The sequence below is a fragment of the Diplotaxodon limnothrissa genome, linkage group LG13, assembly GCF_057381915.1.
Source record: "Diplotaxodon limnothrissa isolate DT_005_m linkage group LG13, D_limnothrissa_male_GT1.1, whole genome shotgun sequence".
Lineage (NCBI taxonomy): Eukaryota > Metazoa > Chordata > Actinopteri > Cichliformes > Cichlidae > Diplotaxodon > Diplotaxodon limnothrissa.
Window position 1 is genome coordinate 14,850,348 of NC_140608.1, and position 27,921 is coordinate 14,878,268.

The window sequence follows — 27,921 nt, forward strand, 5'->3', positions numbered from 1 at the left end:
CGCCTATGCTCGAGTGTGGTTGGCTGCGGTGTATCAACGCGGGCTGCTATTGGATATTCAGGATGTCACCTTTATCTCTCGGCTCAGAATACCGCACTGCCAAGGAGGCATGAAAACTGATAACGAAAAGAGGCATATAACGCTGGTGATACGGAAGAAAACGGGGACGCACTCTGTTATGGTAAGGCTCAAAATGATTCAGTTTATGTTTAGTTACGTTTAAAGAAGGCACAATAACTTTCATCCTGCAATAAAAGCCCGGAACAAATAAAAATAGTCTGATAAGAAGAGATGCTCAGAAGTTGGATGCAGGTTAAATTACGCTTTGTTTTGTCTTTTGCTTTTGGGAGTATTGACTAGTATAAGAAACTTTCCGTTAGCCTTCATGTGATCTACTATTTGCTGTTAGAAACCGCGTTCGTTATCGTTAAAGCTCTAAGTCAGCCGTGATTTGCCGATCAGTGTTATCTGCCTCATTAGCATTTTAAATTTATACTTTTTTTGTTGAGATATGTTTCGGAAACTCATTCATTGAGTGCTTTATTTGGAGCTCTCCGTGTCATTTTACGCGTGGGACTGAATTGTCTTCGGGCGCAGCTGCCGGTGTAGGTGTGATAATTGGATACGAATCTCGCGATGATCAAACCAATTAGCAGACCTGCAATGAAAGCTCTTTGTCCACCGAGGAAGCTTGCACACAAAGATGATGCATGAATAGGAGAGAAAAGCTGAGAAAACGCAGACGACGTAAATTCACCGAAACCCGAGCCCAGCCAAATAAAATGAATTTTCATCGCACAGCGTTTGGCCCATCTACCGTATAGCCATTTGTGATTGTTGAATAATTCATAATAATGGTGACAGACTGGAATCCTTTAAGTTATAAACCCATTATTGTGTATAAATATGTATGAGAGGTAGACTGACCATCTCTGTATGCACATACTTTGTCAGCACATTGCTTAGCTGAAGCTGGCGATGGGCAGAGGTCATTAAAGGGGGAGGTAGGACAGATGTTGTTGCCTCAGTAATGCATGAAATAAATGTGGACTTAATTGTCGATTCTTTAAACCCAAACCAGGAGGATTTTGTTAAGGTTATATCTTTAACTTCTCTCTATTTTGTTTAGTTTTTTTTATTCCTATTATTTGGTTGAATCACCTCCCAGAGATCACTTCCCAGTCAGACAGTATGGGGCAGTCTGTTTCCTGATTTCTGTGGTGGCTAACACTGCTCATGCAAGCATTTTTTCTTCTGTTTTTTTTCCTCCTCTACCGGACAAAGTTCTGTTTTTGCTTAAAGATCTAGAAAAAAATCATTTCCTGTATGACTGAGGTTTTTTTTCAGAAAGATCTGCCTCCCTTGATTCTGAGAATAAAAGATTTAATGACTCATATTAAAGTCATCATGAATGGGCCAGTTCCAGATTGAAATGAAGTGTATCAAAGTGGAACAGTATTTATTATAAATAAGTCACACAGCATTACTTTAACTGATTAACTTCCCTTTTTTTGTCATGTGATAAAATCTCAGGAAGTACTGAGACCAAAAAATAGCTCAGACATTTGTGTTTTTTTGTTTTTAAAGTAAAATCTGCACTAATGCTGCACACAAAGCTGCCTTTGTCTCCTGCTGGTGTGAAAGAGACTGCAGTCCCTGTAAATAAAGGTTGGCTCATTATAGATATTTATACTCAGAGATTAGTGGTGAGTGAGTATATACTTGAGTACTCACTTTATCTCCTTCCTAGTGCTGTGTTGGACATCCTTTTGCCTTCAGAACTTCATTAATTCTTCGTGCCATAGATTCAAAAATATGCTGGAAACATTCCTCAGAGATTTTGGTCCATGTTAACAGGATAACATCACAAAGTTGCTGCAGCACCACATCATGATGAAAATCTCCCATTCTACCACATTCCAAGGGTGCTCTATTGGATTAAGATCTGTGGAGGCCATTTGAGTACAGTGAAGTCACTCCTGTGTTCAAGAGGCCAGTTTGAAAAAAATTGGAGTTTTGTGACACGGTGTGTTATCCTGCTGGAAGCAGCCACTACCACCAGACTGAACCGCTGATACAAGGCAGGTTGGATCCATGCTTAAATGTCGTTTGCGCAAACCCTCTGAATTTTGCAGCAGAGATAGAGGGTCATCAGACCAGGTGACATTTTTCTAATCTTCTATTTTCCAGTTTTGATCAGCCTGTGTGAATTGTAGCCTTAGTTTTCTATCCTTGGCTGAACCCACTCTGGTATCTGCTACTGGATCCCATCTGTTTTAAGGTACCAATATACCTTCTTTTTAATAAGCTGTTATTTAAGTTACTTCCTATCAACTAAAAGCAGTCTGGTCATACTCCTCTGATCTCTTGCATCAGCAAGACATTTTCCCCAGAGAAATGCTACTTCTCTCCCTTTCAGATAATTCTCTGTAAACCCCAATGTCTGTCTGGCGCCAACAACCATGCAACATTTAAAGTACATTTAAAGCTTTGAGCTTCACTAGGTCACCTTGACCATATCTATATGCTTAAATGTATTTAGTTGCTGGTATATGATTATTTGCATAAAGAACTGTGGGGCAGGTGTACATAATAAATTGAGTGTGGCACATTAAGCGGGAACCACACTGCTTTAAGATTTCATAAGTTCTATCTTGCAATAGCCACTAGATGGCACCATAGCATCATCTACGTCATAGGTGACTAATCTGTGTGTTGCATAAACATGTTCTTGGTGAAGATAAGACATGTTTTTTTCACTATACTTATAATATAATCTTATGATCAGATAAATGTAGTATGTTATCAGGTGAGGGGAAAAAAACCACAAGCCTTAAATGTGTTAAGCGGTTTGTATAAAGGGCCAAGATTACTATCAAGATTTTTCTTTTTTAAGTAGTTAGCATTGAAGTTTAGAATAACAATTCATTTTTAGTCGTGTTTTTTCAATCACTATATTTTTTTGTTTTCCCTTTTCCTAGTGTTGTACTTCTTTCCTCTTCATTAGCTGTTGGTGAAATGTAGATATTACTTTACACCTTGGCCTTTACTTGCCTCTCATAAAAACCCTTTAGTGTATTTTAGTGCATGTGATATGGTAAAGATAATTAAACTATAAACGTACTGAGTACTTCTATAGCTCTCTACCAATACTGTTATCCTGTTGCATCATCTACAAGAATCCTGTCATACCTAATAAATACCTGGTTCCAAAGGAACCGCCACTTTCCCACAACAGATAAGAAAAGTCCCTAAAATTAATTCCTGTCCTTTGACAAAGGTGCTGTTATTGAGGACTTTCACTTTCCATATTAGCTCACATACTTCTACTTTTTTTTTTTCTTCTTTAAACACTGGGAGGGGGAAATGGTACAGGTCAGTGCATGCTTCACTTATTCAGCTCATGCTGTGCAAGAAAAAGTATTTATTGCTGAAGTTTCTCTCTGTGTCTGTATATTCTGCTTTGACTCCAGTAGGGTGTCACATGATTTACACGAAATCTCAAATGGATTTTGAGCTTAACTAGCTATCATAAAACATTACAAAATCCACACCCTGATCACCTAGATGTTTCCGCATCTATTGTGCAACACCACCAACCATTGTAGTCATAAAATTCAGCATACACAATAACCACTATGCACCGTAATGGTGATCAGTTTCTCCATTGCTTTTACGTTAGGGATTCTCTCAGGTAAGAGCCATGGAAAAGGATGTCATGCATCCAGATTATAAAAACAACACGTGGTTAGTTATAGGTTATAAATTTAGGATACCAATACAAAGTTTAAGTGAAAACAATTTGCTTTATTCCTGCAGCTGACTTGAATCCTTTAGTTTATTAGCTTAAGCTGAGGCTGTCTGCTCGGTGACCTCGCATATCCTGCCAAGGAATAAAATCCCTTTCCTTTCCTTCAATTATTAAGAATATCAAAGGCTTAAGCCAAAATAACACAGTCACAGAATTGTTCAGATATGTTTATTTAAAATAAAGTATAAAACATCAAGCAGTCATATAAATATAAACCACAAAATCTCGAGTTGGTCTTCCCAGCTGCATATACAGAACCATGGACTTGTTTTTTCATTTATGAGCCTCCAGGGCTTTGCTTCAATACATCTTCAATACATAGTCATTAAGAATGAAATAATAAGGAGACTTTGATGTAGAGCTTAGACAATTTAAAGAAGCTTAATGTCTGCAATGACATAAAGAGAGAGAAAAGACACAAGTGGCCTTACAGTAGTTTCTCCCCTGCGCACACTTCACCTCTGTACATACTTGGTGTCATTTTTTTCCTTCCTTAGTCTGACTAGCTACTGAGAGTCTCAGGATGAGACTTTCCTGTTTTGGCCTTTTCTCCTCTGTCGAGTCTGCTGGCGTTGGCCCCCTCTCCTTTTCTTCCTTTGTAGACACAGTTTTGCATCACGACCCAACTGCTGAACTCTGGAGGGGGAAAAACATAAAGGAGCACAGTTAAGAAAAAGATGAGCTTAGAAAATCCAGCATTAAGTATCAGTACTTAATATCAGACCCTTTTTCTTCTTCTGATAGAAATTTGTATTCATTTGTTGTGCAATAAATTCACCTGAAACTGAAATTTGTTACTGATTCTCAAGCAGCAAAGCAGTAGGAAAGATTAAGTAGCAGTACAGTGCTTTGTTACAAAAACCGGCTGGGCAACTTATAAGACACTGTTGGTTGCAATCTACAGGAACTTTGAAGACGGGTGTATCCCCTATGTGTTCATTAGTTTACTGACCAGTGACAAACAGATAAATCTCACCTAAGCCAGCAGCGAATCAGCTGTTTGGCCATCGGCGCTTCTGGATTCAGGCACAGTGATTTATTGTTTCTTTGCAGGGTGACTCTGAAAAACGCACGAAACAACACTTTTAGTTTACAATCACCTCAGTGCACACAGGTCTGAAGAGGTGAAAGTGTGTCTGCAGTATCTGGTACTCACATGACTGTGACGTTGTGACAAGTGGAGCTTGGTAGTAACACTTTGAGTGCCTTCAGTTGACCTCTGACACCCTGTTGTGTTTTTGGACAAACACATCTCCCCGGGATAAATGTGCTGCTTGACTCTCTCACTGCACAGAAATTGTAATAAGATCAAAAGTCAGCTCAGTCCAACCAACAGCACAGGTTAAGTCACTGAAAACCCTGAAAAAGAGTGAGTTTTAGTTGTAAGCATGGATAAGTGAAAAGACTCTTACCTGTGATCAGTACACAGCAAAGGCTAAGGATAGCGAACGCACAGACGGACTGAGGATTAAGCTTCATGCTGAAGGACGTTGACACTGAGCCCAGAACCACATGTTGGCTGCTTTATACTCATGCTCCTCCCCCACGTGGTGTGTTTTCCCAGCGAGGAATTTCCCTGTACCACCGTCCATCCACAGTATCAGGATACAGGAATCTGGGCAAGGATCAGGGACATCTCTCCTGCTTTTGCCAGAAAAAAAGCACCCATTGATTAATAGGTTTCCCTTTTGTTTTGTGCTGTCCACTAGATTCTGAAACAAAAAAGAAGACGACACAAGTGACACAGACATAAATGATGCAGCGATTGCTGTCTTTTTTTCTTGTCTGCTTGTTTTACTTATAATTACACATAAGATGCCCACTGAAGCGGCCATTAACCCCTTAATTAGATTAAGATGTTATTTTCTGCCATTTGCGCTGCTCTATTGCAACATGATACAACATGATGGCTGCATGCCAATGTCATGTGATTTCTCCTAAACCACTGTCCTTGCCCTTAACACTGGAGCAAATATTTTAAATCCTTTTCATTATAAGAGGAAAAAACATCCCAAAGATCTCCAACTTTGGAAAAAGTATGACAGCAAATAACACTAAGTTGCACTATTCTTATTATATGCTTTAACTGTATTTCTGTGTTTCTGTTCACTGCTTAAATCCACACAGACTCTCACAGTCAAAATTATTGGTACATTAGCATCACATGCATATTTTAATTTTTGTGTTTGATGTTTTTCTGCCACAGCTGCACTCTAGTCAGAATGAGTGCGCATCAGACCTACGTGAAGCTCAGTGAGGAGAAACTCATACCAAAGTAAGTGCTCCTTGCTCCATCACTGGACAGTTTTTCCGTTACAGTAGAAATTCACATTTATTAAATTTTTATCAGTGCTCTCACTTTTAGAACTGATTCATCTTTTTGTGTGTTCATGCTCAGGTCTGATATCTTGTCACTGCTGAAGACGTACAACTGTTACCATGAAGGGAAAAACTTCCAGCTGAGGACTCGTGAGGTAGGAAAAGCGAGTGGCTCATGGACCACCTAGCAAGAGACAGTGCTGGGGGGGGTGACCAGAGCAGTTTTGAAAATTGCCTTGCTGGAATGCAGGACACGCTACATAAAATGGCTCACGCACATAACAAAACTGGAACCAGTTGCTATAAACCAGCGCTCTGGTTTTCAATCAAATGATGAGGGAAAAAGTCCCAAGACTGAACTGGTTTCCAATGTGGAGACGGATCTAAACACAGACCTGAGAGTGCTGTGTTTTGTTTTTTGTTTTTTTTCCTTTGGGACAAGCAGTCGGCAAACCACAAAAACGCCCCTATTTCCCTCAAAATAAAGATACAAGGAGAGACAAGAGTTTCAAAATTTCTTCATCAAAGTCTGCTTAGCACAACATTTTTTTTTCTGCAAAATGTTGCTGTTGTGGGTGTAAAGCTGTTTGCAAAAGTTTTAGTTATTTGTCAGATATTCATTCTTTAGGTTTTTTGGTTGGGAGTTTCCCTTTGCGTTTACCAGCGGGTTTTTTAAGGAGGAAGCAATGTGTGAGAGAGAGAGAGAGGGCAGGGCAAGGTGGTCAAGATCTGCCCCTCTTGTTGTGCCCCTAGAGTGAGACTCACTACATTGTCACTTTTGGGAAAATCCCCCATAGCCACAGACCCAGCATGGATACAAAGGCACCAGTGCTATTACAACATTAACCATAATATTAAAAAACAAAGTGGTTGAAATGTGTAAAAAGGAAAAGCCTTAATGTGTGATAAGAAGAGATTAAATAAAACATTTTCCCTTCTAATTTCCATAAAGAATGACTTCGTACACGTTACAGTGGTGGAATGAACCACTGTAAGTTTGTAACAGTATGTCAGAGCTGATTTTTTTTTTTCTTTCCCCAACTCTGCTGAACATGAAAAATGAAATTAAAATTTCTGTTTATCTAAGCTGAATATGGATTTATCTGGGGGGGGAAATACCCTACTGAAGTCCACCACATGGGATTCAAGATTCAAGAAGGCATCGGTGGGCAAGAGACGAAAACAGGGCGTTGTTGGAATGCTACTACGCAAGTAACCCCGGCGGAAGGGGCTACATGAATAGGATGAGGGACCTATGGATTCTTCGATACCCAACATCCACAATGACGGCGAAACAACTAGTAGCTCAGTGTTCCAACATTCGAAAGAAGGGACTGCTCTCACAGCTAGAGTTTGACGAGGTACAACACAAATGCTACGGCAAGGAGGAGTCAGGACGCCAGGTCAGGGGGGCGATATCATCACCCCCACCCGAGATTGGGTACATAGCCCCAAGTGCGATAGGAGAAGGATCGTTGAGTGCGAGAGGAACTGACCTGAAAAATAGGATCATGGCCAAGCTTGAAACCTGGATCCCCCGTAGCCGGTTACCAAGATTACGTGAAGTACCCTCAGAAGGTCTGCTAGATGATGTTAATGCAGCACTACGGGCAATACCTACAACCACGATTACCGACACTAACAAGCTGATCTACAATACGGCAGCAGTGATCAGTGAGATGCTTGGCTACAAGTTGAACAGCGACAAGGGGCAGTACCCTCCATGGAGAAGGAGGCTAGAGGGCAAGATCAAAGTAGCACGGAGGGAGGTTAGCCAACTAACGGAGTTGCAGAAAGGTAAGACAAATAAGGTGCCTAAGAAATACAGCAAGCTGTCCATACCTGAGGCCTTGGAAACTGCCAAGCAAAGACTCACAGCCTTGGCCAGCCGCTTGAGGAGGTACACCAGAGAGATAGAAGGCAGGAGAATAAACCAGCTGTTCTCCACAGAACCAGCAAAGGTGTACTCTAAGTGGCAAGGGAACAATAAGAGAACAGCACCACCAAGGCTGGAGACGGAGCAATACTGGAAGAGCATATGGGAGAAGGATGCAACCCATAACGGCAATGCTCAGTGGCTAGAGGATCTGAGGGCAGACCACAGCGACCTCCCTGAACAGGGTCCAGTAACCATCACAGTGGCAGATATCCAAGAAAGGGTCTCCAGTATGAAGAGTTGGACAGCACCAGGGCCCGACATGGTTCACGCCTACTGGCTGAAGAAGCTGACTGCACTCCACGAGCGTCTGGCAGCACAAATGAACCAGCTGCTAGTTAACGAGAGACACCCGGAATGGCTAACTGAAGGCCGGACGGTCCTGATCCCCAAGGACCCCAAGAAGGGACCGGTCCCCTCCAACTACCGACCAATAACCTGCCTCAGTACTACATGGAAGCTCCTGTCAGGCATCATATCGGCTAAGATGAACAGGCACATGGGTCAATACATGAGCGGGACACAGAAAGGAATTGGCAAGAATACCAGAGGCGCAAAACACCAGCTACTGGTAGACAGAACAATCAGCCGAGACTGCAAGACCAGACTGACCAACCTGTACACTGCCTGGATTGATTACAAGAAGGCCTATGACTCAATGCCCCACAGCTGGATACTGGAATGCCTAGAATTGTACAAGATCAATGGGACCCTAAGAGCCTTCATCAGGAACTCAATGGGGATGTGGCGTACAACACTAGAGGCCAACTCCAAGCCCATAGCACAAGTCACCATCAAGTGCGGGATCTACCAAGGAGATGCTCTGTCCCCACTGCTGTTCTGCATAGGCCTGAACCCCCTCAGTGAGATCATTAACAAGACTGGCTACGGATACCGACTACGGAACGGAGCAGTTGTCAGCCACCTCCTGTACATGGATGACATCAAGCTGTATGCCAAGAGTGAACGAGACATCGATTCACTGATCCACACTACCAGGCTATACAGCAATGACATTGGAATGTCGTTCGGACTGGAGAAGTGTAGCCGGATGGTAACAAAGAGAGGGAAGGTAGTCAGAACTGAGGGGATTGAACTACCAGAAGGCAACATTGCAGACATAGAGGACAGTTACAAGTACTTGGGGATCCCGCAGGCGAATGGGAACCATGAAGAGGCCGCTAGAAAAGCTGCAACCACCAAGTACCTGCAGAGGGTCAGGCAAGTCCTGAGGAGTCAGCTGAATGGTAAGAACAAGATCCGGGCCATCAACACGTACGCCCTGCCCGTGATCAGGTACCCTGCTGGGGTAATAGGCTGGCCAAAGGAGGAGATAGAAGCCACTGACATAAAGACAAGAAAGCTCCTTACCATGCATGGAGGGTTTCACCCCAAGTCCAGCACCCTGAGGCTGTACGCTAAGCGGAAGGAAGGGGGCCGGGGACTGGTGAGTGTCAGCACCACAGTCCAGGATGAGACAACGAACATCCAAGAATACATTGGGAAGATGGCCCCAACTGACCGAGTGCTCAGTGAATACCTCAGGCAGCAGAAACCCAAGAAAGAGGAGGGAGACGAGGAACCATCATGGAAGGACAGGCCCCTGCACGGTATGTACCACCGGCAGATAGAGGAGGTGGCTGATATCCAGAAATCCTACCAGTGGCTGGACAAAGCTGGACTGAAAGACAGCACAGAGGCACTAATCATGGCAGCACAAGAACAAGCTCTGAGCACAAGATCCATAGAGGCTGGGGTCTATCACACCAGGCAAGACCCCAGGTGCAGGCTGTGTAAAAATGCCCCAGAGACAATCCAGCACATAACAGCAGGGTGCAAGATGCTAGCAGGCAAGGCATACATGGAACGCCATAACCAAGTGGCCGGCATAGTGTACAGGAACATCTGTGCCGAGTATAACCTGGAAGTCCCGAGGTCAAAATGGGAGATGCCCCCAAGGGTGGTGGAGAATGACCGAGCTAAGACCCTGTGGGACTTCCAGATACAGACGGACAAAATGGTGGTGGCTAACCAACCGGACATAGTGGTGGTAGACAAACAGAAGAAGACGGCCGTAGTGATCGATGTAGCGGTTCCGAATGACAGCAATATCAGGAAGAAGGAACACGAGAAGCTGGAGAAATACCAAGGGCTCAGAGAAGAGCTCGAGAGGATGTGGAGGGTGAAGGTAACGGTGGTCCCCGTGGTAATCGGAGCACTAGGTGCGGTGACTCCAAAGCTAGGCGAGTGGCTCCAGCAGATCCCAGGAACAACATCGGAGATCTCTGTCCAGAAGAGCGCAGTCCTGGGAACAGCTAAGATACTGCGCAGGACCCTCAAGCTCCCAGGCCTCTGGTAGAGGACCCGAGCTTGAAGGATAAACCGCCCGCAGGGGCGTGCTGGGTGTTTATAAAAATAAATAAATAAATAAAATTACTGTTCAAAATGGGTCAGCTGTTCAAGAGTCCCCACTGCCATCAAGAAGGAGTTAGTGAGTCTGGATGTTCTGGATTTCGCACTCCTAAACCTTCGTCTCGAGGGCAGAAGTGTGAACAGTCTGTGTTGGGGGTGTGTGGGGTCTTTGAGAATGGAGGCAGCTCTCTTCTGGACTCTGTGACGGTAGATGCTCTGCAGAGAGGGCAGCGGAGTTCTGATGATCTTCTCCGCAGTTGTTATCACTCTCTGCAGGCGTTTGCGGTCCATAGCAGTAGTGCTGCCGTACCATGCAGTGATGCAGCTAGTCAGGGTGCTCTCCACAATGCAGCTGTAGAACCTGCTGAGGATCTTGGCCGACATACCAAATTTCCTCAGCGTCCTCAGGAAGTACAGCCTCTGCTGAGCCTTCTTGACCAGCTGTGTGGTGTTCAGTGTCCAGGTGAGGTCCTCAGAGATGTAGACGCCCAGGTACCTAAAGCTGCTCACCCTCTCCATTTCAAGGCCCCAGATAGACAGCGGTGGGTGAGGCCTCCTCTTCTTCCTCGTGTCCACTATCATCTCCTTTGCCTTGTCAGTGTTGAGGGTGAGGTTGTTGTCCTCACACCATGGCACCAGACCGGCTACTTCTCTCCTATAAGCCGTTTCGTCCCCTCCAGTGATGCCACCGATCACTACAGTGTCGTCCGCGAACTTCAAAATGATGTCTTTGTTGGAGTCACCCACACAGCCGTGGGTGTACAGGGTGTAGAGGATGGGGCTGAGGACGCAACCTTGTGGGACACCAGTCGGAGTTGGAGTGTGGGCTATGTGTGTGATTTCTGTATTATTACCGAGGGGCAACCTCCAGAAATGAAGCCAATGTGGAAGTGCCACATGAGGCTGGTTTTGGCCTCCATGAAGTTTCCCCACTCAGAACCACTTTGAGTGGGTGAATGACTCTTACACAGCTATCTGTATACTGAAGTCTTAGGGATAGTGGATATAGAGCCTTTCTGAGTTTAATTAACAGATGTCTGCTAGGCGTCACCATCACAGTCAGCAGAACGTATGAACAGGTAACTTTGACTGGGGGGCCTTCAGCTCACGCTGCGTTGCTATTCTCCCCCCAGAAAACAAACAAACATATTTCAGTTCAATTCAGGTTTATTTGTATAGTGCCAAATCACATCAACAGTTGCGCTAGGTGCTTTACATTGTAAGGTAAAGACAGAGAAACCACAACAGTCAAATGACCTTCTATGAGCAAGCAGTTGGGTGGCGGTGGGAAGGAAAAATTCCTTTTCTTTACCGGAAGAAGCCCCCCAGCAAAATCGGGCTCAGGAAGTGGCGGCTATCTGCCTCGACCCAGTGGGGCCGAGGGGAGGGAAACAGGACAAAGACATGCTGTGGAAGAGAGCCAGAGATTAATAATTACTAATGATAAAAATTCAGAGTGGTGTATAAACACACACACTGAAAAAGAAACACTCAGTGCATCATGGGAAATCCCCAACAGTATGAACCTGTTGCGGCATAACAAAGAAAAGATTCAGGGTCCCGTAATCCAGGCCTAACTATAAGCTTTATCAAAAAGTACAATTTCAAGCTGGATCTTAAAATTAGCAAGGGTGTCTGTCTCTCAAGTCCAAATTGGGTGCTGGTTCCCCAGAAGAGGATCTGAAAGCTGAAGGCTCTATTTACAGAGGCAAAGCAAGACCTTTCAACCGAGAGCACACAATATCCTCAACACATTTTCATTTGTTTTGAAATTTTCTGGTGGGGTCATGCTCTGGAAAGTACCGCTCATGTATCGTTGAAGCTAAAAAGAGGTCATTTGTCTGCTTGTACAATTTGTTTCAAAGTCTGACATACATAAGCCCACATTATCAGTATCCTCCTTTGTCATGCTGCTTATGACTGCTCCAGAAGCACTAAACTACTGTGAACCAAATCATTAAAGTGAGCTGGTACTGCAATAACTTCACTGTGATATGGGTGTTTTAACCTTTTCATTACCATATTGTATGAATTAGTGTAACTTATAGTTAAAGTATAGCAGTAGAATTCAGCTGACGGGGCACAGTGACTTTATTGGGTGGGTGTGGACCCCTGAGGCCCGTTCATAACGTCAGCAGTGCCTCACTTCCACTACTTTAAGTGATTAAACTGGGCCTCTTCAGTTTGTGTGTGCTGTTGGTGCGTATTTGGAGATTTTTTTTTAATTGACTTGTTTAACTAATAATATGGCCTGTTGTGTTGTACAGACTACAGAAATCTGTGCTTCAGTTTCAGTGAGGGAAATTCCAGTATTTTATTAGTCTTTTACTTATGATAAAGGTGCTTTTTACCATGCATTAATTATAGGTAAATGTGTCTGTGCATTGCATCCATACAGTTTACAAATGCAGCTTTCTACCCAGGTTTATTAGTGTTAGCTGGTAACTTAGAACTCCACCCTCTTGTTCGCATGTGGTCACTTCTAGTTCCAAGAAACCAACATGGCAGCATCCAAAAATTCAACACATCAGAGAGTGGAGCCCCAAACCCATTGATGATGTCATAGTGGCTACAGACATATGTTATTTTGCCTTTGGTTATTACTCAATATTCCAGTTAACAACACCAGCAGCAGCAGACACAGAGAGAATTTGTGTCACGGGCATAACAAGACGATGACGCATTCACAGTGACAATGACTCATACACATAAGCTAACTTTACAGGTCACACATCACCAACTCTTACTAGATTCATATTACTTATTTTTGTCAAGAACAATGTATTTGCTTTCTTGATAATTAAATATCAGCTTTATTGTAGTGGTAAAGTTCAAATGCTGTCTTATTTTAACTGAAAATACACTCTTAGTGGAGAAATATTGCTCAGCAGTAATGTTGATGCAAGGATAAATGAAAATGAATTATGTCTGTGTTTAGCTGCATGAGAACTGTTGACAGGGACTTTTGTTCGGGTGCATCACTGAATCCTAATGCTAATTTTGCTGGCAAACAAGCTACTCAATCTGATTACCTAAAGCTGTTTTCACTCAAATGCTGGACAATGACAAACATAGTGGCCATGTAGAACAAGAAAAAGTGCCTGTTTTCACAGCTGGATGTACTCCACTTGGTTTAGGGTTAAGAAGCTGCTTGGGTCAAGTGTGCAGGGAGCAGGACACGAAGCCCAGCCATTTGCTGTGAATTCTTCATACCACTATCTGCTCAATTCTCACGCACCCACTGTTTGTCCCATTGTTTAGATTGTACTGTGAAAACTCCCATTCCTTAAAACAGTTCTGCTAGGTGAAGCTTTAATGTGCTTCTGCATGGTTGTTGTCAAGTCTGTCTCTGTTATCATAGAGTAAGTACAGTGTAACACACATTCAAAACATTACCTTTTGTTGTTTTCCTGCTTGTCTGAGTTTCAGGATTTCTTCAACTATTCTTAATCGCTCCACCTTACAAGGTGTGTACAGAAAGACTGACCAGTGCCAAGAATTCAGTCTTTTATGATGGTCGTACTACAGGAAACGCAGGAATAAGTCATAAAATAAATAAATCATCAAGCACTTTTTTTAGATTATAAACATAGTTGCCTCTACCAGTGAGATTGTGCTTTTGGTAGTGTTTGCATGTGTGTGTGCCATTCTGTCTATAAACGTGGTAGCTCGAAAACCTTTGAATGAATTCTGATAAAACTTTGTAGGGGTGGCGAGTGGGGTTGTGTTAACAGTCCGTTGAAATTGGGCTCACATCCATCAGGGTCTTCAAGGTCAGCCTAATGATTTATTGGTGGAAGTGCTACCAAAGAGCCTTAGAACTTAGAAACTGTATAAAGTGTGGTATGTATTGTCAACATATACAAAGTGCTGTATAGAAATAAATAATATCATGCCACATTTAACCTCTGACCTCTCCTTCAAGTGATAATAGTGCTTATTGTCATTGTTTACATTAACAGCATATATTGATATATCAAAACCAGTTTAACCAGTACCACATAACAATTTAAATGCATGTCCAATAATCCCAAATATGAATAATTTTTTGAAAAACTAAAAAACTTGTGATCAAAAACCTTTTTAACTTGATACTTCTCACTGAACATTTAAAGGACATTTTAGTCAAGACATCTTAACAAATGAATGCTACACATGTATTAGATCCACATAAACAAAAACAAGTAAAGCATAATTATACTCAAAATTATGTCAAGTATATTTAAACGGATTTCAGTGGGGCAAATGACAAAAGTCTGTATGTTGCACTCACTTTTATTGCACTAAAAACATCCTAAACTACGTTTAAAAAGAACAAAGAAAAGGATATTAATATATACAAAATACAATACTGTCCCCTTAAAAGTAAATACTGTCTTGGTGGAGGTTTTGTTGGTAAATGAAAGTGAATTCCACATGGTTTCACCTTGGAGTGAAAGACCCCTTATCTGATTCCAGGAGGAAACACAATCCTCTTGGAGTTGTGTCAGAAAGGGAAAAAAAGAAAACCCTGCAAAATGAAATACGCCGAACTACCCGCTGTGATGACCCCCTGTGAATAAGGAAGCAGCCGAAAGTAGTTTCTTTGTTTTGTCAACTGTTATCAAGAGCAATCTGACCACAGGGTCATGCTTCATCTTCATCCACCGAACAGTAGATATTTTGTAGATACGGCTCACAAATATTACACTGTACTGACACTCCTTGATTATAAGATAAAAGTAGAAAATTCCTCCTGTGAATTGCTAGAAAATATGTGTCTGTAATTAGACAAAGCCAGACTTGCACAATCATTCAGGTTGTCTTTGGAAAGACATATGTGAAGTGGCGGTTGGAGGCTGCAGAGATGTGTTGTTTTTAAGAATCACTCATGATCAAATTCTAAAGGTGTAGTCAGGTGATGTGTATTAGTCATACTGGAGGAGGAGATGTCAGGTGCTTTGAGGTGGAAGTTTAGTACCATCCAGAATAAACAACCCCAGGACCTGTGAGAAGAAAACAAATTCTAACATGTACACTTTTAAAGAGTATCACTGCAATATCTGTAATAATGCAGGTGTAGACTGCCGGAGGTGTCAAATTCTCCTTTCACTCCTCAGATTGCAGAGCTAAGTTCCAAAACATGCTAAAGAGCACTTCAGCATCTGGGTTTGTCTTAAACGTAAACGGTGGATACTGTTTGGGTGTATTTTTCAGACTATAAAGGCTACCACACTGTTGTATGGTGCAACGGTTTCAGCCTGATCTAAGTAAACACTGGGCTCACTTCAGCCACTCCTGAACGTTGCACAGGAGTGGTAGGTTGGTTGGTATATAATATTGCTCTATTAACCTCCGGTGTCCGTCAGTGAGTATATAGCGCACTCTAGTGGCCGAATCCAGGTTTTGAAATGTAGCCCCATTTCTCACCGCTGGATGTCACTAGCATGCTGAGACTAAAAGAGGTCAACGGAGACGGGGGAGGAATCATCCTGGTAGATTTGTAGCTGTGATGGAAGAAGTTTGAACTTAAGTTGAAGCACAGTCAAAAAAAAAATTAAATGGACCATTTACAAGTCGTGCATAAAAATTATTATCATTAGAATTTACTTGGGGGCGGGACACTCACTAAAATGCTTTCTATAGAATATCTTAATCCATGTTCTAACATCCGGTTAAGGAAATCCCAGAAAGTTGTTTCTGTTCATCTGGACCAAACGTTCTTCCAACTGAAAACTCTACGTCCAGGTGAATGGAATAAACCTTTTGGGACTTCTATAAAATAGTTACTTATCTTTAAATATAATTACATGTTATATTCTTTGGATCATCACCAGTGATGTTTTAATATGTAAGCATTTTACTACAAATGTTGTTACTATATCTTTTGTTGCAGTAGGTCAAAGGATGTCATTTTAACTACAGCTGTAGCTTTGGTATGATACTGCACAATATTTCACTATATTTATATTTATTATAACACTGAATAAAATAGAATATTCAGTTGACAGAAGTATCAGCATTAAATAGATGCTCCTGCAGAATGCTGACTTTCATATTTTTATATATCAGCTATCAATACTTTAAAAAAAACATGTAATGTACTATTTTAATATTGGTTTAGATTAGTAGTGTATATTTGTCCATAGAGTGTGAAAAATGTCACTCTTCCCTTTTTTCACTCCATTACTTTCCAGATGTCATCAGTGGGTGTTTGACTGTTGATCACATGATCACATGAGTGTCTGTTTATTTTAGCAGGAGAGTTGGTCTGCTATAAGAATGATTTCAGATTTAGAATTTACTCATTCAAGTGTTGTTTTAAAATGTTTACCTCTGTTATATAGTGTAGATGAAGTACAGAGTAAAATTCTTTCTGTAACAGGGTTTGACTAAAATATGTGCTGCTTGCCTGCGGACACAACCTCTCACACTATGGATGCAAATAACAATTGTTGTTATTGTCAGTAGACTAGGATCATCTACCTTTTTTAATAAGTAGGGTTTAATTTGACAGAAAACCAAAAAAAAGTCTATCAAAAGATCTCAGACGTTTAAAGAGGTTTTTTTGTTTTTAGAGAGTGTGACTTGACACACAAAAAAGAGGGTTTTTTAGTCATCATCTTCTTTGTGGATTAATCTCAGAAACAAAAACATGCTACTTCAGATTCTGTTGATTATTTTACTATTTTATTGCAAACTATAGCCTTTACATCTTAACAAAATATTCCTTTATGTAAACATGTAGAAGTGCAGGAAAATAAATAAGTCTTCGTTTTGCTCATGAGTCACATAGAGATTTTATCACTGAGCAAATACCAGCAGTTCACTTCCTCCTGTGGCTCCTTGTTTGGATACTCCAAAGTACCTCCAGGGTTTCCCACAACAACAAACAAACCTCTCTTTAAGTCCTTATCTGTCCAAACAGCCAGTCTACTGGGTCCTTTCCCTTGCAGTCACGTTCTCTGCTCATCCTGAGGGAAAAATCCTCTGTGCTGCTGTTTAGATTCAGACTGGAAGGTCTGGAAGTCCTTAATGTGCGCGGAGACCCGCGAGGTGCTGAGGCAGAAACTGAGAGCTTCATCTGAGCCTTTGAGAACTGCCGCAGCCTGGGGGTCCTCTGGAGTCTGACAGGGCCGTAGCTTGGGGCCTCAACAGGTCGGGCAAGAGCCTGGATGCTGGTCATGTAGTCCTCTAGAGACTGGGAGCTCTGGGTGGACTGGGAGGATGAAGGGTTGACAGGCAAGTCCTCAAGTGTCTCGGTAATGGTTGGCAAGTGAGGCAGAGACAGCAACAACTGTCTGCGTTTCATGCTGCAGCGGAGAGGAACAATAAAATAATTAGACTCTGGGAAGGGGGTTCTTTTCAAGAAAAAATCAAAAGAAATACAGATTATAGCTGTAATTTCTAATATTTGACAACATATAACTGTGCTGCTAAAACATCTGACATAATCTGTAAACATCTCTAATTACACTCATTACCATTTTTTTAAATTTAAAAACAGGAGCTAAACTGAAAGATGTTTCCCCCTTTCCTTATTCTGTATTGTTTCCTGAAAATAATTACTTCCAAATCATTAACTTAATTTTATAACTCTTTAGTTAATGTTGAATACACTGCTAGGATTTCTCTAAAAATAACTTGTGGGGATAATTCATTTGTAGTCCTGAGGAACAGCTAATAATGAAGAAGTAAAAGAGGAATCATTCTCACCTTTGATACTTGTGTTGTAGGTTTGACATGCAGAGAGAAATAGAAGTGATGTCCAGTCTTTGCAGTTGAGTCTGAGTGGACTGGAGTGTGTATCCAGCCTTTATAGAGGCACGCTGCAGCAGAGTGATTAACCGCTAGCTCCAAAAATAGCTCAGCTGACCTAACTCGCATCTGTGTGAATTTGTGTGCGTGCACTTGAGGGTGTGTTCATGCCTGTTCAGGAAACTCAGGAGTGGTGGGTCAGCGAGGTTCAGTGGTGCAGCTGCACTGAATGTTTATATTTCCAAAACAATGAAGCCCCGTGAGCGCCTCCAGAAATCCACTTTCTGTCTCTTCTTTCCACTCTTTAACATTTATGATTGTTATCATTATGAAAATGAAAACAAGCATAATTATTCTTTCAGTCATTTCCAACCATTATGCCTCCTCCTGATCCCTTGTTATAAAACCAACAGAAAAAAATACACAAACGCACACATTTTCAATGCAAATCAACTCATTAAAAGTTTAAAAAAACAAAACATGAGGATTATGTCTGTAACGGCTCAGACGCCTGTAAAAATTGTTCATCATGTGGTTACTTCAACAATCAGTCTCATGCACACAAGTGAAATGCATGAAAGCAGAGCATACACGAGGATGCATCACATGCAAGCTGCTCAAAAAGTACATAAAATATCTGCCCTCTAATATGAATTGTTTTGTTCTTGTTTAATTAATAATTAATCTGTTTGAGCTCAGTGAAGCCACATGTTTGCATGTAACACCTCCTTAATTAGAAGAATCCATTAAAATTTATTACATTTCAGTGGAAATGATTCAATCTTATTGGAATGTATGTAAATTGAAATGTCAAAACTTGCATACATTTAAAATTCTCTGTGACTTATGAATTCCAGATATATTCAGCCTTTTCCAATGATTTTACTTTTTATTACATAAAAATTATACTTTAAAAATCGATGCTTGTTGGTTTTACTGGTGTCAGCTGAGCAGTTGGGCTTCTGAGAATTAGGAATTATTTCTTATCTGTGTTACTTTGCTGTTGAAACTGCATAATAATTTGATTCATCAGCTTTTCCCCTCAGCAAATCTGTTAAATGATATTTATTGTATTTCTGGGTAATGAATTAGTTATAGTGATGATATAACAAGTTGTTTCAGGCAAGCAGACGTCCTAAAAGTGTGGTGGATGGCTGTTATCACAGTCACAGATGTGTGGTATCTGATTTATCATTGATCTAGCTTTAATACAAAGCACATAAACCTTGACTTGTTGTTGAACCTCTGGATTTATTTTTCACGTTAACACGCCGAAGGCCCTTGATTTCTGCTTTAGTTCTGCCTTTTGTGTTTTGCATTTAGCTGTAAAAGCAAACAGTTTTGTTTTCTACATCCAAAGCACGTACGGCATAGTTTCCAATCTATTCTAATTTTAGAGTTTCACTTTTTTTTCTCAACAAAAACAACAAACTCGCCCCCTGCGTGTACGTGACTCACAGCAGTTATTAAGACTTTGTTCCATTTTGGCCCTCCCAGACGTGATTCATTCTTGTAAAAAGGATTGTGTGACACGCCCTTTTTTCCACAGTTTCTGAGAGATGACAGAGCTCACCCTGCAGCTGTGAGCGAATGTCCCAGCACGTACACCTGATATTAAACCATGGTGGCTGCAGGCCAGCAGGATATCCCCTCTGACAATGACTGCTGATAATTTGTTGTCATACGTGTGTTTGTGTCTGTATGCAGGAGGATGGAGAGTTTGTTCTTGAAGGGCTGCTGAACATCTACTGGGGTCTATGTCGACCAATAAGACTTCAGATGTATGATGACAATGAAAGATTTCGTTTCAGCAGGTATAACGACCTAATTAAGATGCCAGCTTCTAATTTCAGTCCATTTCTAAGCACTTTGAAGCCAAAAGCCAATGATATGTTTCTGAAGAGAATGATTGGCAGTTTCATCAATACTCAGAATAATTAAAACAATTATTCTACTTTTGAGCTAAGCTAAGCTAATCCTCTTTTTACTGTAGCATCATAATTATCTGAAATATGCTAATCTGCTCATCTAGCCGTCTGCAAAAATGTAAATCCATTGCTTACTTAAGGCTTTCAATCACATCTCACCAGTTCAGAACAAGGTAAATACAATAACTTCACATAAACTGTAAAGATACATTAACCTTGTAAAAGCCTGAACTATGACATTAGGTGCGAGAAAATTCTCATTTTTAAAACTGGAATGTTTATGGAAATGTCTAACATTAAAAAAGTAACTATCAATTTGCAGATTTGACTTGTAATTTCTATTGTATTTGTATCATACTACAGTTTAAAAATTGCTACGTCTGACATTTTTGTGCAACGTATGGCTTAAATATGTATTGTGCAATTTAACTGCACACTGCTAACATCACACTGATAATGTAAAGATAACATAAAAACTCATGTATCAAATATGATACGCTTGGTGTTCGAGGTTTAAAAACTTTTCCCTTTGTTTGTCTTCTACAAAAACGGCAGATTTACCGTGGCGAAGCAGGTGTCAGCAGAGTCTAATAATAACTCGCTTGACCGAGAAACCGGACCAGCAGGTGAGTTTGAAACACGTGCGGCTATTCTCTTTCACACACACACACACACACACGTGCTGGATTAGTTCAGATTACACACCTACTGAAGGAGATTATGGTCCCACAAGTGCTTCATTAAGCACTTTGGTAAGGTAGACTCACATGTTGGGCACATACGATCAAGAGATGCCACTGAAATCAGATCACCAGCTCTATAAATAACCAGTTAGACTTGTTAGAAAGGCCTCAAAGCCATCACTAAGCGGTTTTGATAGCATCTGTTTTCTCACAGAAGCACCTTATGACTAAAGGTAAACAACGCAGCATGAATCACCACTGAATCAGTGGTTTAACATTTTGCCATACAGTGGTGATGTGGTCCCCATTATATGACAAAATTAAAAAATATATGGAAGAAAAAATGAATATTCACAACTAATACTATATGATCTACTTTTTACTGTTATAAGTTTTGTTAGATTGTGATTGTAGAGTTGTAGTGTACTGGTGAGAGTCTCAAAAGCTAATTTGGAAAACTCTTGTTAACTTGTAGTGTAACACTGATTTGTCAGAGCTAGCTCTGAGGAGCAAGATTTGTCTGACTTTAACACCATATTAATAGCTGTTTGATTTATGATTGATTATTGGAAAAATCCTGGACATTATTGTATTTATTGAACTATATAAATTGCTTTCAAAAAATTAACTGAACAAGGGTGCTGATAACAAATCAAGAAATCATTTTACTTATTGATGCTAATAATTGTCTCATAATTGGGAAGAAAATACCACAGGGTGAAAACTAGGCTGCTGCTGCTGCTCATGTAAAAAGAATGTGTCAGCAGATGAATAGTTTTTATTGGATATAAATGTATGAAATATGTTCTCCCCTAACCCCAAAATGATTGTTCACATATTTTAATGTTACATTTAATGTCAGTATGAAGCACAGGCTATTGAATCTACACTCACTGTCCACTTTATTATCCCAAAAGGAGGTCTAAGCCAGTATAACCATTACTGGATTAGACCCCCTTTTGCCTTCAGAACGGCTTTAATTCTTTATCCAGAAGGGTGCTAGAGACAATTATGAGATTTTGGTCCATATTGACATGATAGCAACACACAGTTGTTGCAGGTTTATTGGCTGTACATCCACAACTCTCCTGCCTACCACATCCCAAAGGTGCTCTATGGGATTGAGATCTGGTGACTGCAGAGAGTGCAGTGAACTCACTGATATGTTCAAGACACCAGTTTGACACGATTTAGGTTTCGTGACATAGTACGTTATCCTGGTGGAAGCAACTATCACAAGATGGGTACACTGTTGCCATAAAAGGACAGACATGATTATCAACAAAACTCAGGTTTAAATGTCACCTGCTCAGTTGCCACTAAGGGGCCCAAAGCGCACCAAAGAAATATCCACCCTGACAATCCACCACCAGCAGCCTGAGGGGTTAATACAGGGCAGGATTGATTCGTACTTTAATGTCATTTACACCAAATTCTCGCTATATTATCTGAATCTTGCAACAAACACTGACTCATCAGACCAGGCAACATTTTTCCAGTCTTCTATTGTCAAATTTTGGTCAGCTTGTGTAAACCATAGCCTCAGTTTCCCGTTCTTAGCTCACAGGAATGGCACCTGTTGTTGTCCTCTGCTGTTGCTTCGAGATTCAACATGTTCTGCATGCCTTGGTTGTAACAAGTGCTTATTTGAGTTACTATTCCCTTCCTTTCAGTTCAAAGCTGTCTGCCGAATCTCCACTGACCTCTGACATAAACAAGGCATTTTTACCTGCTGCTTACTGGATATTTCTCTTTTATGGAGTGTTCTCTGCAAACCCTAGAGATGGTTCTATGGGGAAATCCCAATAGATCAGTAGTTTCTGCAATACGCAGACCGTCTTCTCGGGCACCAACAACCGTGTCACGTTCAAAGTCACTTAAATGTTGTGGTTGGTTTTGAACTTAATAAGGCTCTCTGGACTATTTCTCTATGCCTAATCAGGAGCTGCTCCTACCTTATTTGGTGATTAGGTATTTGCAGTTGAATCAATGTACCTGTGTTAAAACAGGTGTGTTTTTTCTTTATGTGTCTCCCTCAATGAGGTGGTGACGTGGGTGGTCAGGATGAGGATGACTCTCCTCAGCTACTCAGGACCAGGAGTGATGCTTCCTTCATGCGTGTTCAGAGGAGGTCAAAGACTCACACTGCCAGAGACCTGCAGCGCTTGCGCACACACAGGTTCTCAATCAACGGCCACTTCTACAACCATAAGGTACATAAACAGAACACGCATAACAGTACACCCGTTAATGTTTCTGGTTGTTGACACATCTCCAGGTGCAGAGGGGCAGTGCTTTCCTGTGTGGGTGTGCCTGTGCTTTTGCTGAGTTTTACAATAGCCAGCTGTGATCTCATTTCATTAATGTGCCACAGGGAGGAGAAAAAAAGGGGTTACACTGTGTTCCTGCATCAGTCTCTCAGATACAATACAGTGGGGCAAAAAAGTATTTAGTCAGCCACCTATTGTGCAAGTTCCCCCACCTAAAATGATGACAGAGGTCAATAATTTGCACCAGAGGTACACTTCAACTGTGAGAGACAGAATGTGAAAAGAAAATCCATGAATTCACATGGTAGGATTTGTAAAGAATTTATTCGTAAATCAGGGTGGAAAATAAGTATTTGGTCAATAACAAAAATACAACTCAATACTTTGTAACATAACCTTTGTTGGCAATAACAGAGGTCAAACGTTTACTATAGGTCTTTACCAGGTTTGCACACACAGTAGCTGGTATTTTGGCCCATTCCTCCATGCAGATCTTCTCGAGAGCAGAGATGTTTTGGGGCTGTCGCCGAGCAACACGGACTTTCAACTCCCGCCACAGATTTTCTATGGGGTTGAGGTCTGGAGACTGGCTAGGCCACTCCAGGACTTTCAAATGCTTCTTACGGAGCCACTCCTTTGTTGCCCGGGCGGTGTGTTTTTGGATCATTGTCATGTTGGAAGACCCAGCCTCGTTTCATCTTCAAAGTTCTCACTGATGGAAGGAGGTTTTGGCTCAAAATCTCACGATACATGGCCCCATTCATTCTGTCCTTAACACAGATCAGTCGTCCTGTCCCCTTGGCAGAAAAACAGCCCCATAGCATGATGTTTCCACCCCCATGTATGGTGTTCTTGGGATGCAACTCAGTATTCTTGTTCCTCCAAACACGACGAGTTGAGTTTATACCAAAAAGTTCTACTTTGGTTTCATCTGACCACATGACATTCTCCCAATCCTCTGCTGTATCATCCATGTGCTCTCTGGCAAACTTCAGACGGGCCTGGACATGCACTGGCTTCAGCAGCGGAACACGTCTGGCACTGCGGGATTTGATTCCCTGCCGTTGTAGTGTGTTACTGATGGTGACCTTTGTTACTTTGGTCCCAGCTCTCTGCAGGTCATTCACCAGGTCCCCCCGTGTGGTTCTGGGATCTTTGCTCACCGTTCTCATGATCATTTTGACCCCACGGGATGAGATCTTGCGTGGAGCCCCAGATCGAGGGAGATTATCAGTGGTCTTGTATGTCTTCCATTTTCTGATGATTGCTCCCACAGTTGATTTTTTCACACCAAGCTGCTTGCCTATTGTAGATTCACTCTTCCCAGTCTGGTGCAGGTCTACAATACTTTTCCTGGTGTCCTTCGAAAGCTCTTTGGTCTTGGCCATGGCGGAGTTTGGAGTCTGACTGTTTGAGGCTGTGGACAGGTGTCTTTTATACAGATGATGAGTTCAAACAGGTGCCATTCATACAGGTAACGAGTGGGGGACAGAAAAGCTTCTTACAGAAGACGTTACAGGTCTGTGAGAGCCAGAGATTTTCCTTGTTTGAGGTGACCAAATACTTATTTTCCACCCTAATGTACGAATAAATTCTTTACAAATCCTACCATGTGAATTCATGGATTTTTTTTTTTCACATTCTGTCTCTCACAGTTGAAGTGTACCTCTGGTGCAAATTACTGACCTCTGTCATCATTTTAAGTGGGGGAACTTGCACAATCGGTGGCTGACTAAATACTTTTTTGCCCCACTGTAAGTGCATGTTGTTTTTGAACAGAGTCCAGGTACATAGTGAGAGATTTCCTTTCTGTTTTAGACTTCCTGTGGAAAATGTCCAGGGCACTCAAGCCTAGGAATCCATACTGAAGTGTTGATGAAGCAAAGCGCCTCTACTAGTACTCTGTATTCTACATGGGCATTTTCTGTTGTGAATTTTTCCATTATTGTGTTCCAGACATCTGTTTTTACTCCAGCCTATGGTTCAGTCACTAACGTAAGAGTAAACAGCACCATGACAACTGGCCAAGTCCTGAACCTGCTGCTACACAAGTTTAGGGTGAGCAATAAAGATACTGGTCTCACTTCAAGTTGATTAAAATCAAGTATTTATCTTATTAATGTATTCATTTGATAAATTTTATATACTTGAAAATGTGAGTGAAGTAAGCCGTTATTATCATGGGTGATCATTTCGGTAAATCAGTGGTAAACTGGATCTTGCCACTGACAAACGCACAGTGCTAGCCTGGAGACAGCTACAGTTTCATAGGCAGCATACTCAAGGAAACCAGTCCTTCTAACCTGCTGGCATAACAGCAACATTGTTTTTGAACTAAAAGCTTTCTATGCCTGCCTTAATACTTCTGTCTTCTAAGGTGGAGAATAAAGCTGAGGAGTTTGTTCTTTACATGGTGCATGAGTCGGGTGGTAAGTGAGACCTTTCAATCTGTGTTGTTGTTTTTTGTTTGTTTTTTTTAATTAATTTGTTTATGTTTTTTTTATTTTGTGTGTGTGTGTGTGTGTGTGTGTGTGTGTGTGTGTGTGTGTGTGTGTGTGTGACTTTGCTTATGACCTTGCAGAAAGGACACGACTGAGGGTTGGTGAATACCCACTGGTGACACGTGTGCTTTATGGACCCTGTGAGAAAATTTCCAAGATCTTTATCACAGAGGCAGACCTGGGAGAGGAAGTCACATATGATGTGAGGATGGGCTTAGTGCCACTACTCTTCTTTTATCTTGTGCACATGACTTCTTTTTTTTTTCTTTTCTCTTTTTTCTGTAGACGCACAACAAAACAATGGCTCAATGATAGACAGTTGGGTTATAATTAGCAAGCTGAGAAAAGATTTCCTGTTTAGGGACTGATGTAACAATGGCTAACATGACTAAATCTGTGACAACACTGTAATATAAATAAGGTTGCTGCTCGGTACATTCCCCAAATAGTCTGTCATTTGAATCACTCTAAATTAAGAAAGGCAACACTATTTTTCCACAAGTAAACAAAAGTTTTACCTTTATTTAAAATAATAACTTAAAGCCAAATCTCACTTGTCTGATTTCGGTTCATTGTTCATTGACATGTCCTTTTATTATTGTCGTGTCATCTTATAGTTTTTAAAAGATTAGAGTTTTAAACAAAATGCCAAAGTAATATTTATTCCCAATTTTCTCTGGGTAAAACACAGAAGTGACTTTTGACAATTTGTATTAAGACAACTGAAAAACTGTTCAATACGTGTTCAGTTGATTATTTCAAATAAAGTTGAGGGCTTTTTTTTCTTGGAATAAATATTTGTTGATTTAAGTATTTGTAGTTTAAAGTATATTTTATTTTGTTTGTGTTATGTGCTAAGAGTGTGCATTTGGTTTAGCAGTTTGATTATCACTTTCTGCAAAAAAGTGTATGTTATGCTATGTCTGGGAAAATTTAAAATAGCTCCCTGCAGGCAAAACAACAATTTAATAATGAACAGTAAATGTCATATTTATTAATTTTTTTTTTTTAAACAGAGTATAAATTAGGATTAGAGTCCCAAATAATGGGTAAACAAATATCTATACATCTATATTATGTATACTATATCTATACATCTCAATGAAGTTAAGAAAGAATAAAAAAGAATGGGATGCAGACACCCCAATTACTCCTGCAGGTGTGAACACAAAGTGCACAAGTTACAGGTATTCATCTATTTGGCTATGTATATGGGCCACAATTGCAGCAGATTCCAGTCGCAATATTCACTCTCACACAAAATGCAGACCTTTCCATGAAAGCAAACAATATATCAGTTGCACTGAAAAGCACAAGAATACAATAAATAACAGTAATGAGTGCTTTCTGCCATCTTAGTGCTAAACCAGGGGAAAGGAAAAAAGCTTTGTTTTGTGTAACATTTATTTGTGGATAGTTCTCCCTCAAAATGATACGTTTGAATTTATCTTTTTCCAGGTTGCCCAGTACATAAAGTTTGAGATTCCCGTTTTAGACAGCTTTGTAGAAAAACTGAAAGAGGAAGAGGAACGTGAAATAATCAAACTGACCAAAAAGTAAGTCAAGAGTCTCTCCTCTCATAAATGTTGTAAATCTCGACTGATTTATTTCATGATGTGGAGCCAATATGCATGTTTCCTGTCAGTATTACTGAATCAAAACAAGGCAGTCACTCTTCAGTTAAGGACAGTGTCACGGCTTATTGTTTGCAAGCTTATATAATCTTTCACCTCATATGACTGAGATTTCAGCCTACTAAGCCTGACATTGTATGTACTTTTATGACTCATGTGGCCTTATGAGTCTGTTTACACAGTTCTGTGGTAAACAGACTCTCAGACTTGCTTCTCTTCTGGAGACAAAAGGCACATCATCATAAGAAAAATATTACATTGCAATGTTAAGATCAGGTTTAAGGTTGGGATAACGTTTCCATGAATTACTACAAGTCAGTGATGGAATCGCAACTGTGCCTTCCATGGTTACAGTTAACTTGCATCAAATTGTCTCAACCTGTATTCTTTTTTAGGATTTGTGTTCTAAGTAGCTAAGCTCCACTGACAGTCTGACGAACAAGTCATTCATAACACATTCTTTGTTCAGTCTTTTCATTAAAATAATACCACTCTTCAGTAATAAATAAATATGTATTTGGGTTTAAGTGTGAACATGCAACACAAAGCCTTTATTCGAGTGTTTCTTTTCCCCACCTCTGCAGGTACAGTGCCCTGAAATCTATGATACTGCATCAGCTTGAAGACAGAGCTCACACTGATGACAGAGCATGATTGTTTCTATAAGCGCGTGCTGATGTGTAAGGGGAA

General features: G+C 40.9%; 3 protein-coding genes across 3 annotated transcripts; 1 reads left to right on the forward strand and 2 right to left on the reverse strand.

Annotated features, from left to right (window-relative positions):
• The first annotated feature begins 121 nt into the window (after positions 1 to 121).
• rassf4a (Ras association domain family member 4a) lies at positions 122 to 27,885 on the forward strand. Its single transcript, XM_085369312.1, has 11 exons — positions 122 to 181; positions 6,018 to 6,086; positions 6,210 to 6,285; positions 19,923 to 20,029; positions 20,699 to 20,769; positions 22,870 to 23,039; positions 25,053 to 25,154; positions 25,474 to 25,525; positions 25,678 to 25,799; positions 27,056 to 27,153; positions 27,816 to 27,885. The coding sequence occupies exons 2-11, from the start codon at positions 6,034 to 6,036 to the stop codon at positions 27,883 to 27,885; spliced, it is 921 nt and encodes a 306-aa protein (XP_085225438.1). The 5' UTR covers positions 122 to 181; positions 6,018 to 6,033.
• LOC146620036 (growth-regulated alpha protein-like) lies at positions 4,141 to 5,290 on the reverse strand. The gene is made up of 4 exons (XM_085369310.1): positions 5,224 to 5,290; positions 4,968 to 5,097; positions 4,788 to 4,871; positions 4,141 to 4,447 (listed from the first exon to the last, which is right to left on the reverse strand). The coding sequence occupies exons 1-4, from the start codon at positions 5,288 to 5,290 to the stop codon at positions 4,330 to 4,332; spliced, it is 399 nt and encodes a 132-aa protein (XP_085225436.1). The 3' UTR covers positions 4,141 to 4,329.
• Positions 17,132 to 18,243, reverse strand: LOC146620037 (protein DEPP-like). Its single transcript, XM_085369314.1, has 2 exons — positions 18,174 to 18,243; positions 17,132 to 17,770 (listed from the first exon to the last, which is right to left on the reverse strand). Exons 1-2 carry the CDS (start codon positions 18,200 to 18,202, stop codon positions 17,362 to 17,364), a joined length of 438 nt encoding a protein of 145 aa, XP_085225440.1. The 5' UTR covers positions 18,203 to 18,243; the 3' UTR covers positions 17,132 to 17,361.
• Positions 27,886 to 27,921: the final 36 nt, after the last annotated feature.

Excerpts from the sequence above, each read along its gene's own strand:
- LOC146620036 (XM_085369310.1), bottom strand. The coding sequence starts at position 5,290 with ATGAAGCTTAATCCTCAGTCCGTCTGTGCGTTCGCTATCCTTAGCCTT. Across the intron at positions 5,098-5,223 it reads TTGCTGTGTACTGATCACAG|TGAGAGAGTCAAGCAGCACA; the intron begins GTAAGAGTCTTT and ends ATTTCTGTGCAG. Across the intron at positions 4,448-4,787 it reads CTGATTCGCTGCTGGCTTAG|AGTTCAGCAGTTGGGTCGTG; the intron begins GTGAGATTTATC and ends TTCCCCCTCCAG.
- LOC146620037 (XM_085369314.1), bottom strand. The coding sequence starts at position 18,202 with ATGTCAAACCTACAACACAAGTATCAAAG. Across the intron at positions 17,771-18,173 it reads CTACAACACAAGTATCAAAG|CATGAAACGCAGACAGTTGT; the intron begins GTGAGAATGATT and ends TCTCCGCTGCAG.
- rassf4a (XM_085369312.1), top strand. The coding sequence starts at position 6,034 with ATGAGTGCGCATCAGACCTACGTGAAGCTCAGTGAGGAGAAACTCATA. Across the intron at positions 20,030-20,698 it reads GAAAGATTTCGTTTCAGCAG|ATTTACCGTGGCGAAGCAGG; the intron begins GTATAACGACCT and ends CAAAAACGGCAG. Across the intron at positions 23,040-25,052 it reads GCCACTTCTACAACCATAAG|ACATCTGTTTTTACTCCAGC; the intron begins GTACATAAACAG and ends ATTGTGTTCCAG.